At 38.2% G+C, this 14,481-nt stretch overlaps 1 protein-coding gene across 1 annotated transcript in view; it reads left to right on the top strand.

Moving 5' to 3' along the window:
• The window catches only part of YY1 (YY1 transcription factor), a 41,957-nt gene extending 34,760 nt beyond the window's left edge, over positions 1-7,197 (top strand). The window contains 1 exon segment of the mRNA XM_027849038.1: positions 577-7,197. Within this exon segment, the coding sequence (XP_027704839.1) occupies positions 577-759 (183 nt within the window). The 3' untranslated portion in view covers positions 760-7,197.
• Positions 7,198-14,481: the final 7,284 nt, after the last annotated feature.

Below are 14,481 nucleotides of genomic sequence, written 5' to 3' on the forward strand. Positions count from 1 at the left end.
ATTCTTTTCTGCTGTCTTTCTTATTAGGATCATAATAAGTCATTTATGGTTAATTAACTCAATTAACTGTGTGGGCATGTAAGATATATATATACCTTTGTACATTAATCTATAGCAGTAAGCTTAGTTTTTGTTTTCTTGAAACTATCCTTTATACAGAATTTAATATAATAAATTGGTGTATTTTGTAATAAAAGACAGGATTTCAGTCCCCTGATATTTCAGTATTAGAAATTTTTATAAAGCTGCTAAGGAGCTTGGTATAATTTAGTTTCAGAGAGCTAGGTAATTTGGTAAAACTCCTGCCAGCTTGCCAGATACTCAGACAGTGTTTTGAATTAACATTCAGATTGGGCTACCTTTACACAATACAAAATGGGTCAGTTGAGTGTGTCCTGGGATCATAATATCTCACTAGAGATTAGCTGTGTAGAAGACAGTGGGCTATAAAGGTATCTGATTTCCTTAAAGGAGAGTGAGCCACCCCCAGAGAGAAGCAGAAGTTTTGCTAGCTCATCTCCCAGGTAACTGTCAAAGTTGCTGAACAGTTTTGATGTGTGGTCTTTCCTCTGACAGTGCACGTTCGAAGGCTGTGGGAAGCGCTTTTCACTGGACTTCAATTTACGCACACATGTGCGAATTCATACTGGAGACAGGCCCTATGTGTGCCCCTTCGACGGCTGTAATAAGAAGTTTGCTCAGTCGACTAACCTGAAATCTCACATCTTAACACATGCTAAGGCCAAAAACAACCAGTGAAAAGAAGAGGGAAGAATGTTCTCGAACTCGAGAAGCATCTTACAGGAGTATGATTGGAAATAAATATGCCTCTCCTTTGTATATTGTTTCTAGGAAAGAATTTTTAAAAAAAAAATTGAATCCTACACACCTAAAGGACATGTTTTGATAAAGTAGTAAAAATAAAAACGAAAAAAAACAAAAAAGAAAAAACAAAACAAAAAAAACTTTTAAGATGACATTGCTAAGATGCTCTATCTTGCTCTGTAGCCCAGTTTCAAGAACACGGTGTTTTGTAAAGTGCAGCCCCAATAGGAGGCTAATTCATGAACTTGCATCAAAAAGACAATTCTTTATACGACAGTGCTAAAAATTGGACTTCTTTTCACATTCTTATAAATATGAAGCTCACCTGTTGCTTACAATTTTTTTAATTTTGTATTTTCCAAGTGTGCATATTGTACACTTCTTGGGGATATGCTTAGTAATGCTATGTGTGATTTTTTCCGGAGGTTGATAACTTTGCTTGCAGTAGATTTTCTTTAAAAGAATGGGCAGTTACATGCATACTTCAAAAGTATTTTCCTGTAAAAAAAAAAAAAAGTTATATAGGTTTTGTTTGCTATCTTAATTTTGGTTGTATTCTTTGATGTTAACACATTTTGTATAATTGTATCGTATAGCTGTATTGAAATCATGTAGTATCAAATATTAGATGTGATTTAATAGTGTTAATCAATTTAAACCCATTTTAGTCACTTTTTTTGGAAAAATACTGCCAGATGCCGATGTTCCGTGTAATTTCTCTTTGCCTGTTCAGTTACAGAAAGTGGTGCTCAGTTGTAGAATATATTGTACAGGCATTGACTTTTTATTAACACCCAGTATGTACATCCCATGTAATAGAGAGGGCAACAATAAAATAGTGGTCCTAAAGGAAGAAAATGGCAGAAAAATGATCTGTAAGCACAGTCTTTTTTTTTTCTTTTTTTTTTTTTTTGTCCAGAATAATAATTTTTGAGCCTCCCAGAAATTAGAAGCTAAATAAAGCTACTCAAGTTTCCTTTACTTTTGCATTCAATTACAGTGATTTGTGATGAAAGCGGTGCCTGAAATTTACAGACCATTGTATATTTAAGATCTGCCTAAAGACAAAATAGGTAATGAACATCTTGGGTTAGAGATACTTGAGAGCTCCTCAAGTTGAATTGTTGTTGGTGATGCGTTTGTTCTTTCAGCACCCACCTCTGCCATGGCAAAGCCACTCAGTAAAGCTGTGTTGACAGTGACCACCCTTATGTGCTTTGTCAAGGTAAGATATTCCCGGTGGCATTTGGGGGCTGCAGATGGGTTTGAGTAGGGGGGTTGAGGCAGTGCACAGAAGAATTTGGGTTACTCATTACTCCAGTGAGATTGTATATCCAAACCTTTATTTACAGCCTTGAAGTTGCCTTTAAGGTCATCAGTGAGCCTTTGAGCCTTCCCCTTAATGTGTTTGTTTTTCCAGTAGAAGAATGGGCTGTTTCTAAGCTTTTGTTCCTCTCTCTAGTAGAGTCTTTCAATGCTAGTTTCCCCATTGGTACCAGTCAAAGAGTCACTGAAGAACTGGTAACCTGCATGCTTCCAAATAGACAGTGAGTGCAATTTTGCAAGGTGACTATCATTAGACTGTTACAAAATTGTACTCAGGGAATATTTTACCTCTCATATTGTAGGTATGATTATAATCTCGGAATTTTTATTCAAGGAATAAAATTAAGTATCAGACACATTGAAAATATTTTTTACAAACTGCCACAATACAGTAAATTCCTTATCCAAACAGCCAGATGCTTTTTTCTATGTCAGTGCTTTTATGAGAGACTGAAACAAGTAAAGTAGCTGTTATCAGTGATTTCTTTATTGAAAAATAATTTCTAGGCTATATCAGGGTTAATTGATTCAGTCCATCTATCCCATCTCCTAAACTTTCTATATGTATTGTCCCATACAATAATCATCACTTAGACTTTCGCAGGGCCTCAGGGTCATCATAAGTGCCTTCTGAACTGTTAAGAAAGGTTAGGTTGATTTTAGTATTTTGGTGATATATAAGAAATAACTGTGTGGACTAAATGGATTTAATTATGTAATTAACATTTTGCTTCATTTACAATCATTAATTGATCCACGCCTGCTATCATAATACTTATTTGGTGGTCATTTAAATAATAGTAGTGGTTGTCAAATGGTTAGGCCCTATGTGGGTTCATGCTAGCTAGATGATTAGTGAGAAACTGCAAAGAACTTTAGACACCTATTCCAATCCACTTACTTTACAGATGAGGAAATTGAGGCCCAAAGAGAAATGACTTCCCCAATATCATGGCAGATTTTCTCTTTATCTCTTAGTCCAATGTTCTTTCCAGTTTAGGGGAAGGGATAAAAATCTCAGGCAACCACCTTTGACTCCTAGGTTGCATGTTCTATACCAGGTAAAAGTTTGATATTCAGTTAATCATACCAGTGGGGAAAACCTGGGCTGCGAGTTCAGAGATATGTGTGCTAGTCCTGGTTTTGTCTTACTTGCTATGTGACCTTAAGGATATCACTTTTGCTTTCTGAACTGGAGTTTCCCCATCTATAATATAAGGGAGTTGGAACTTGGTATTCTAGGTTCCTTCCAGCTTTGGAGTTCTGTGTTCCACAATCCCATTCCTCAGCCTTTAGAGATACATAGGACTTTACTGTATTTGGCAGTATGTGTAAGAAGTAAGCCCTTGGATGGATTTCTAACTTTAAACTGTGTGCTGGCACACATACTATGCTTTGATTAGACCTGAGGCACAGAGTCCAATTTATTAATGTAATATAGAATGGTTCATACTTTCTCTGACTGTCCTAAGGCTTATTCGTGTCTGTGTGAGGTTATCAGAATTCCAACTGAGCCACTAGTTTGCTTTATTCTTAAGTCATAGTTACATTTTCCATTTATCAGTCTTATAATACACTGGAATCTCACCATGACTGAGATCAGGTTGCCCAGAAATCCATCTGCTAATTATACACATTAGACCTCCTTGGAAAGGGGGTCCAAGACAGGCCCATGTTTATATAAAGCAAATCTCTAAGGTAGACCTTTTTTTCCTCTGTGCCTTGTTAACCCCTGGGCATGTCTTGAACCATCTTTTCCAACCAACCCTTCCTATTCTCATAGCCTCCTTTCACACTAAGAGTATAGTTCAAATTTATCTTGTCCATATGGAAAGTATGGATTTTTTTTTTTTTAGAAAGTTTCACGTGGGGATTAGTAAAAATAATATACAACTTCTTTATTAAGGGATTACAGCGAAAGTTAAATGATTGACAACCTTGAAAAAAGTAGTAGTTCTTTAACTTTGTTGATCTTGAATTGTGCTACTTAACGTTTTAATTTATAATTTGCTAAAAATACTAAAATTGTTAAAGGGCTTCTGAGAATAGGTTTGAAGATTTGACTTGATTTATGATACTCCCATTCATTTTCTTATCTGTAAGCAGATATAAATGCACATTTCTAGGCTATGTGACAAATTCCAGAGGCAGGTTACATTTCATCAAATGTTTATGTTTTTGAATTTCTGATTAGTCTGTCAGTCCAGAGAATTAGCCTCTTACAAGGTGACAAATTAAAACTTCAGATGATCAGACCCCAAAACTTGAGGAATTTTGAAAACAATTGATCTGTAATTTGTCCCTATTGCAGACGTTTATTAACTGGCATGATGAGAAGGGCCTATCTTAATTATTGCAAAAAATAAACTTGTAAGCAGTTTTGAATGAAATGGCTGTATTGGTCTACAAAGCCTGACTAGGTAGAGGTCCTGTATTATTTTTTCCTGAATATATACATAAGAATTTGATTAACAAATTGATTTGTATGCAAATGGTTCTGCTAATGTACTTTTTGGAGTACTTCTATAGAAACTCATTAAATCCTAATATGTGCAGTATATCGTGCCAAGCCTGCTAGAGATGGAACAATTAGGCTGTGTCCCTGTCCAAAAATCTTAGTTTATTGTGAAGAGTAAATGGGTACACAGGAGAATGCAAATTAAAATATGAAAGTGCCTAGGAGGAAGATAAAGAGCTACTAAATAAAATGTGGGAAAGGTCTGTTAAACTGTTAGAAGGGTTTAAAGTATCCTGTTCTGTTTTTTCCCCTATTACTCATTAGCTTGGTGTTTGTAGATCAGGTATAAGGTAATAATATATATAAGGTGTAATCTTCAACTTAACATGCCCAAGTCTGTGACATTCCAGTTGTGTTAGGATTTGCTGAATATTTGTTATCAAGTTTGAGACAGTCACTTTGAATACATTTCTGAACCTACAGCCTTTTATTGATCTAACTACTTCCACTACAGGCTTATTCCTATCCCTGTGTAGCCCAGTTTGTATGATCTTTTGTGCAATAACTGGAAATTCTCAGCTGATCCCCATGGAGAAAGTGAATGAATGAAACTCAAAGGCCATAAGTAAAACATTTAACAAGTGTCAAAGACCTGAGCTACTTTTCTAAGATGCTGCTTTGGCCTGAGAGCCTTTTTCTAGGCTTTTCCTTCCTGGCTCAGGTAGTAGACCAAGGAAAGGCTTGCATGCCTATGTTCCTGTCCAGACTTTTACAAAACCAAGAGTGATGCGCAACCTAGACTGGCCAAAAATTTTGAGTCTCCCCCTGCCAACACCTTCAGTGTCATAGGGAACTTACATATTCAATAATTGTTAAAGCACCTATCATGTATGTACAAAGTACTATGCTAGGTACTGCAGGGGAGATAGGCTATAAGAGAAAATGAAAGGGACATGTCATCTAACCCCATTTTTTTTTTATTATTATTGACAGCTTTTTATACCACTCACTTTGGATTAATGGGACAAATACCCATCATATAGATGGAAATAAGGTACAGAGAGGTGAAATGTTTCTTTTTCCTAGGTTACCTGAGTAAAGAGCTGGGATTTGAACCCAGATCCTCTTGACTCCAAATTTCTATTCCCCACATTGTAGTGTTTCCAACAGGAGACAACTCATACACAAATATGCATTTCTATACAAAGTATATATAGTGTAGGGTAAAAGGCATTATAGATACAAAGTACTTTTCTAGGGAGGATCATTTAGGGTTGGGGGCATATAAGAATTCCTAGAGAAGGTAGTATTTGCTTCTTGGCTTTGAAACTGTAAGAAACATTCCAACAGAAGGAGCTGTAGAAAGGATAGCATTAGCCAAGGTGTAGGAGTGGTAAGGAAGTGCTACAATATGCAGAAGAGATCAAGTGGTTCGTTTTGGCAGAAGAGGAGCACATGTGGAAAGGAGTGCTATGAAATGAAGCTGGAGAGGTAAAGAATACCAGAGAGTGGTGGGCTCTCAGCGCTTGACTGAGATCTCCATAGACAATTTTTAGGTGACAGGAAGCCACTAAGGGGCAACATGACTAGGTATATGCTTAAGGAAGGTGGCAACAAGAGAAATACGGTTGAGAGGGAAAAGGATGGGCATGCAAAATCCCTGTTGGGCTATTTCAGTGTTCCACATTTGAGGTAGTGATCCTTCCCCCTGTGTTAGGGTGATGAGCACAAGGGGAGGTCACCATGGAAGCGCTACGTCCTTGTGTAGTTTTGTAGAGAATGGAGACGAGTGACCCTGTGTTTTGTGTTTTGTTTTTTAAACAGGCCTGAGCTTAGCCTTTAAGGAGGGTCTTTAATGCCAGTTAATCAAAATACACCAGAATTCCTTAGTAGTCAGGGGATTCAGTCAGCAAACCTCAGGCATGTAAAGCTTATTGGAAGCAACCCTGGATCTGGAAGTGAAAGGCCTGGATTCAAAATCTGACTTAGCTCCCCTGATCTTATGTTTTAAATCTGGATGTAGCAAATTACTAAATTCTTAGGTTTCTCTTGAATCTGGTTGATTTCATGTGTAATTCTCTAAATAGACTACCACCGAATGTAAGTCGTAACACCTAAGATAATACCTGTTTGAAAGGAAGAAAATATGTAAGTATCTGCTAATGAACGCCTTGTGATTTCAGCCATGCAGTGGCAAGTATCATTGTATCAAAAAGAGCTTGGACTTGTTTAGGCTGAGAAGACGTGTGTTGAATCCACCACTTAATAGCTGTGTGACCTCAGACAAACTCTTTTCTTTGTAAAATGGAGATGTTTTGCCCAACCTACCTCACAGGGTTGTTGTGAGGAAAGTGCTTTGTAAACCTTAAAGTGTAATGTAAAAGAGTTGTTATCCCTGTGGGTACTCCTTCCACACATGCCGATCATGTAGCAGCAGGTTGTCAGGAGCTGCTTTGACCAAAACGTTAATCACCCGTTGGCAAAACCTGGTGATGAGAATGCATTTAGCTGGGCTGTTACTCAGACAACAAACAGATTCTGAGAACAAAAATTTAAAAAAAAAAAAAGAAACCTGTGCCATGATAAGGTATTAGAAGAGGACCTTAGTGAAAGACTAAAAAAATTAATTGCATAAAATTATCATATTAAATAATATATACATGCTATAGGGGATTTGAGGTTTGGGTTTTTTTGGGTTTGGTTTTTTTTTGTTGATGGAGTTAGATTTTTGTTTTGGGGATTTGAGGGGGAATTTTTTTTCCTTTCCTTTCCTTTCCTTTCCTACTCACAGTTTATTTTATTCACTGTTAAAATCACATGTAATTTATCCTGTTAAGAGAACTAATCATAGAAAAATAATAAAACTTGAGAACTCAAATCTGGTTTCATACATATCCAATTTGGGACAATTTCAGAAAGCATAGCTTTTGTCTGGACCCAATGTAGCAATTCTTTGTCATTGTTTTATAACTTAATGATATGCAAATAACAGTGTAGTTGCATGTCTAATTACCTTGAAGCTTTAAGTCATTGAAATTCAAAACCAGAAAAAAATGACTGATTTTTTTTTTCCGCAGCCTAAAAGGTTTCTCCTGTGTTGACTACATTTCATTCTGTATAGAAGAAATTACAGGTCAAATCTGTAAAAGACAGCATTTGAATGTTGAGTAGGATCTTCATTAATTTCTATTGGATGACATTTGTGAGTGCCACATGATGTGTCAGGATCAAGGAATGCACTTTTTTCATTACTGAGGGAAGGGTAACTACTGAATCATTCAACTGAATTTTTCTTCGAAATCTGGAGGCTTGTATCACCTGGAAATAGTAATGGTTTGAATAGTTAAACCAGGTCATGGAGAAATTTCATTTTTATCCACTTTCTGGTGACTACTACAGGCCACAATTCAAGGACTTGAGCGGTGCATCTCCTGTGCATTTTTCCTTTAAGCCATTTCTGGAATTTTCCTTGGTTTGTCATTAGCTCATAGATTGTAGCTGCAGAAATACTATATTTGAAACATCTGCATCAAGCATTCAGATGACATTGCATCAAGAGAAGCATTTAGCTATGACTCAGTTTTAAGCATCAAGCATGTATAACCTGGCCCTATAAAGTACAATAAAGAAAGAATGTTAAGATTTTTAAGGCCTGTATTTCTCATTTGTTCTTTAATCATGTAGTGAGTCTATTCATTTGCTTTATTTGAATTCGTTTGTTGATACAATGTGGATCCAAGTGCTAGAAGGGGCCTTGGGTAACTAAGAGCAGGAGTTCCATCTATAAGGTGGTCATTAACTTCTTTTTTGAAGGCCTCCAAGGGATAGGCAGTTCATTCCCATTATTTCACTCAACATTTAAAAAGCTCCAAAGTGTTTCCCCCTAATATGGAAAAATTAAAGAATAATGGAATTCAGGAGCAGACAGGACCTCAGTTAATCTCATCTACTTCCTCATTCCCTGGAGTCAGGTCTGATTCAAATCCAGCCTTCAACTATATATATCATCTATAAAATGGGGGTAATGATAGCGCCTACCTCTCAGTGTCTTGAGGATAAAGTGAGATATTTATAAACTTTAAAGCCGTATAAAACTAGGACAACTGGCTAGTTATAATACTATTATATAAAATAATATTTTATTGGGGCAGCTAGGTGGTGCAGTGGATAGAGCACTGGTCCTGAAGTCAGAAGGACATGAGTTCAAATCTGGTCTCAGATCAAACACTTGACACTAGCTATGTGACCCTGGCAAGTCACTTAACCCCAATTGTCTCACAAAAAAAAAAAAAAATTTTACAAATAAGGAAATTGACCTAGAGACTCTGACTTATCTAAGGTCACAAGTAAATTAGTAAATAGGAAAGCCACAATTTGAACCCAAATCCATTGCCTATTCTGCTAGTTTCTTCCAAACCTGTCACCCTGCAAACTTGTCTAGACCGGTTCCCTAACCTTAGTTTAAGGTGTCTTCTTAATTTGCCATAGGCAAAGAAACTAGCCTGGTTTCCTTTATCAGTGGTCAACAAAATTTTCCCTTGTGGTCTATCAAAATCTTTCATGCTGAGTATTGAGTTAAAAGAAAAATCATTTAATCTTCAGAAATTAAAATGAGTTTTACTGCTAGGCTCACTTGTATGTAGCTGAAAATTTTGTATCTCAAGAGCTGCCCCTGTAATCTGGTACCTGACCGCGAGATAAAAATGAAGGCTTTTGGTGGTCTGCAAGCTCAGTATGAGTCAATAGTAATATGACAGCTGAGAAAGCTAAAACAATAAGACTTCATGTTCAGAATTGAAAGAACTGGTAGTACTTCTGTAGAATCTGCTCTGGTTCATCTACCATCTCTTGGAGTTTTAACACTTGGTTTGGGGTATTTTAGAAACAGCATTGCTGAGTTGGGGAATACCTTAGAGGAGGGCAACCAGGATGGTAAAGATACTGATGTTCAGGCCATCTGAACCTGAAGATGTTTAGTCTGGGTAAGAGTTGAGTTAAAGAGGATATGACATCAGTCTTCAAGTATTTAAAGCACTGTCCACATTGAAGAATCCACAGACTACTTCTGCTTGACCCTCGAGTGCAGAACTAAAAGCAGTGAGTAGCAAAAGTAGTAATGAATTGCAGAGGCAAATTCGGGCTTGATAGTAGGAAAAAAATTCCCAATAACCATCCAAAGTGGAACAGGTTGCTTCCAGGGATAGCTGTTTCCCCGCAGTGGAAGACTTTAGGAAAATGCTGGATAACCAAGTCAGTAAACATTAAGCACTTAGTAAGCTGCATACTGGGGATTTGTTCAGTAGTTTCAGTCATATCTAACTTCATGACCCCATTTGGAGTTTTCTTGGCAAAGATACTGGAGTGGCTTGCCATTCCCTTCAGCTCATTTTACAGATGAGGAAAGTGAGGCAAATGGGGTTAAGTGACTTGCCCGGGGTCACACAGCTAGTAAATGTCTGAGACCAGATTTGAACTCGGGAAGATGAATTTTTCCTGACTCTAGTCCCTCCACTGTAACCAGGGCAACACCTATTTTATCCCATGTGCTGGGGATACAAATACTTCTTTGAGCACTCCTTCCCTGAAGGAGCTCACAGTCTAATGGAAAACCACACAAAAAAGAAAACTGAAAAGAGAGGAGGAGAGGAAGACATGATTGAGAAGTCAGAGATGTCCCCAGCAAAGAGCAACCAAATGAGAAATGAGTGTTTTGGAGTTGCATGTCTCCACCCTTCAATTAGTGGGGCAGGGAATAGTGATAAGGTGTACCAGGCTAATGACATCTTGTGGGAATGATGAGGTTTTTCCAATAGTAAGCTTCCTGAGGCATGCTGAAAAAAACAGATGCCTCACGTTAGTGCAGCCTGGTGAGAAATGACCATTTTTAAGCCTGTTATAGATGCAATTATTGATCAGATATGAATTGAATTTGATGGTTGAAATCTCTAAGGTTCCCTTCCTCAACTCTGAAATTCTGCCGTCTCATAGATGCTCCAGCAAAATCAATTTCTCTTGGAGGAGTTGAGAAAAAATATTTTTTTAATTAAGGGTAAAATACCAGAATGATTTGATATTCTGATTAATAATTGCTGCTCCTTGAGCTATATGTTAACTTATTTTAATGGATGCATCAGGTAAGAAAGGAGTGCTGAGGAGGCAAATATAGCACAGCATAAGTAGCCCTATTGGTCTGCGATGAGTGCAAGTTCTGGTGGTGTTGCCTAGCAAGGACAAAGTTATTTTTAAACATAATTATGGTGCGTATTTGGATTATTTTTATTGAAGGAATATATAGCCATACCACTTTGGTGTAGTCCGTCCCTAGGGATACAGAGGGATATAGAGCAGGGGCACAATCACTAGCCTGAAATTCGTTGCTGTTCATTGGTTTCATTTGCGTCCAACTCTTTGTGACCCCATTTGGGATTTTCTTGGCAAAGATACTGGATTGGTTTGCCATTTCCTTGTTCAGCTGATTTTACAGATGAAGAAACTGAGGCAAACAGGGTGACTTATATGACTTGCCCAGGGTCATACAGCTGGCTAGTGTCTGAGGCTGGATTTGAACTCAGGAAGATCAGTCTTCCTGACTCGATGCCCAGTGGAGTCTATCCACTCTATCCACTGTGCCATCTACCTGCCCAGCCTGGGATTGAGGAGACCCAAATTCTAAACCCAGCTCTGCCACCATAGTGTGTGGCCCTGGGCAAATCACTCCTCTTCTCTTAGTTTCCATTAACTAAGGTTAAGTTGAGTAGGTTAATCTTTTAGGTTTATATGATGTTTTGTAGCTTATCTCATTTGATCCTAAAGAAAGAGGGCAGGAATTATTAACCCCAGATTATACAGAAAGTGTCCTAAGTGAGGACTTGAACCCAAAGGTCCCTTTCAGCTATAACAACCTGGTATAACTTGGGAGTCAGGAATCCTTCTGTGGGGCTGTTTTCTCTGTACGATGATGAAGTTAGTCAAGATGATCATTAAGGTCCAAAGCAATTCTAAATCCTTGTAATACATTCTCAGATTCTAAGCTCCCTTCCATCTAAAATTTTGTTACTTTCATTTATTCAATAAACAAATGCTAAGTTCATCTAGCTAGGCATGCTTTCCATAGTCTGCAGTGCTAATGGCCCTTGCAGCTGAAACAGTCTGAGATTGAATTGTAAAGTATTGCCAGGCTTGGTAGTGTAGGCCTCTAGTCCCAGTTAGAGGGGAGACTGTGTCCGGTGGATTGCTTGAGTTCAGCAGCCTGGAGCTGCAGGAGGGCACAAACTGATCAGGTGTCCGTATTAAGTCCTTCACTAGCAAGGTGGGCTCCTGGGAGAAAGGTGGAATCACTAAGCTGATTTAGGAGTGAGTGGCCCAGGTCAGAAACAGCAGGTCAAACTTGTCCATTAACAATGGGATCAGATCTCAAAGGACACTGAACTTACGGCCTGTGAGTAAATAAATAAAAAATGAGTAAATAAAATATTTAAAGTCACCATTGTAATACACTGAAGAATGAATTGACTTCTTCAATTACAGTTACTTTTAAGTCTTTAGACAACTTTAGGAGTTGCCAGTTCTGCTAAAAAAAAAAAATGACTCCCTAGGCATATAGCTTTTTGTCTAATGAGACAGCAAACTCTGACTCTTGTAACTAACATTAAAATCATGCAATATTTGGTTTTTGAGTATTTCCCTCCTTTTATTAGCACTGGCAGGCAGGCTTTCATACTGTACACCTTCAGGATGTTTTTATTTGGGTTTGAGTACCAATGAGTAGAGAGAACCCATTGAGAAACAAGGGCCTACTGAGAGGGTTGGCTCCTAGTGTCCAGAAATTTCAAGCTACTGGAATTTGAAAGAAAGCCCATCTTCCAAAAGAATAATAATGTTTCATGTTTCAAATTTTTTTTACCTCCCCACTCCCCAAGAAGGCAAGCAATCCAATATAGGCTATACATGTACAATCATATTAAACATTTCCACACTTAACTAGAAATTTCTAGCTCTTAGAGGCAAATTCAGCACCATTTTTGTTTGTTTTGTTTTTAGGCAATTAGGGTTAAGTGACTTGCCCAGGGTCACACAGCTATTAAGTGTCAAGTGTTTGATCTGAGGCTGGATTTGAACTCAGGTCCTCCTGACTTTGGGGCCAGTGCTCTATCCACTGTGCCACCTAGCTGCCCCAGCACCATTATTGTTGATCATGTTATGACCTGGATTCCCAGACTAGGCAACATAACTCAATTCACTCTCCTTAAGGGCAGTTATGCTGATATGACAGTGTGAGAAAATGGGCCCAGAGAGAGTGACTTTGACATCAACAGGACATTCAGGGATGGTGGCCCAAGGCCAGATGAAAGTGGAGATGGAGAAGGTCATGCCAGGCAGCATGAGGCTTGACTATGAAGCAGGGCAGGAAGAAAGCATACTCCCCTCCTCTAAGGTTTGCACCCTTTATCAAAAGCCCAATCAATCACTTGGTGCTTATTATGAGTCTGATGACAACTTCCAAGGCTATACAAAAAGCTATGGATACCATGGTTCCAGAATACTGATTATGAAATGTTAGTAATTTCCTGACAGAAAAGTGATGGACTGTGTATGCAGGAAGGCACATTTTTTTGTCTTGGCCAAAGTGGGAATTTGTTTTGCTTAATTATATCTATACCCAAACCCTGCCCCAGCCCTCCCAACCCCCAGGGAGGGGAGGGAGAGGAAGGCTGGAAAGAAAAAAAAATGCTTGTAGATTTAAGACAAATAATTTTAAAGCAAATAAGTCAAACTATTTTTAAAAAAGCTATGGTGCTTTCTGGCTCACTAAGCTTAGTGCCCAGCACCTAATAAGCACTTAATAAAGATTGATTGAGTGATTGATTATTAGAGGCAGAAGAACTTCTTACTCTATAAGTCAAATTAAGTTCATAAACTTGAGTCAAAAAGGAATATATTGTGCTTTGAGCCTAGGTACCATAAATTCCTAGGGGCATTATTAGCTTTCCAACTAAAGTGAATGTGCATTTAATCCAAATATTCCAATGTACTAAGGGTTTTCCCATAAACCTCTACTTCCAATCTGTCTGGATAGAATCTTTCTTCCCAGGTTTCTTTGTTAAGCAGGAAAATTAAACAAGATCATAGTTGGGGGAGGGGGAGCTGGAGATATGACCTTAGAGATCACCTAAAGAGATCTGGCACCCTTATTTTACCAGAGAAGTAAACTAAAGTTCAGAGGGAAAGTAATTTTCCCAAGGTCACAAACCTGGCAAGAGGCAGAAGCATGAGTAATGCAAATCTAGGATTCCTTTGAGTTTCCCTCTTGAAGTGATGGCCTTTTGTCATTTCTGCCAACACCCTTGTGCTCTCACCATCCCCAAGTCCGATGAGCCTTCCCTTGAAATGGAGAAAAACCTAAGCAAAACCAATGGATACAGAGACTGCATCCCATTCCCTTTCTATTAGGGCACTTAAATTTTTCTCCCTCACAAGAGAAGGCCCACACCCCTCACTAAGACTTTTGAAACCCTGTGTGTGTCTATCTTTTGTTCCTTCTTCCGGGTCTAGAGCTGTGGTCCTTATCTCTCATCACTTACTACACTATAATAGTTTTCATTTAGCACTTTTAGGGTTTGCAAAGCACTTTGTTATATGTCATTTGATCCACAGCAGCCCTTTGACGTAGGTGCCATTTTGATCTGCATTTGACTAGACCAGTGTCATACAGCTATTAAGTTGTCTGAACAAGATTCAAACTCAGGTCTCCTTGAATCTAAGTCAGCTTTATCCACTATGCCATCTAGTTGCCAATAATATTGCATTACCTTCATAACCATAGTTTTTTTGTTTGTTTGTTTGTTTGCTTTTTAGCTATTCCCCAAATTGAC

The sequence above is a fragment of the Vombatus ursinus genome, unplaced genomic scaffold (genome assembly GCF_900497805.2).
Source record: "Vombatus ursinus unplaced genomic scaffold, bare-nosed wombat genome assembly UNPS02007284.1, whole genome shotgun sequence".
Lineage (NCBI taxonomy): Eukaryota > Metazoa > Chordata > Mammalia > Diprotodontia > Vombatidae > Vombatus > Vombatus ursinus.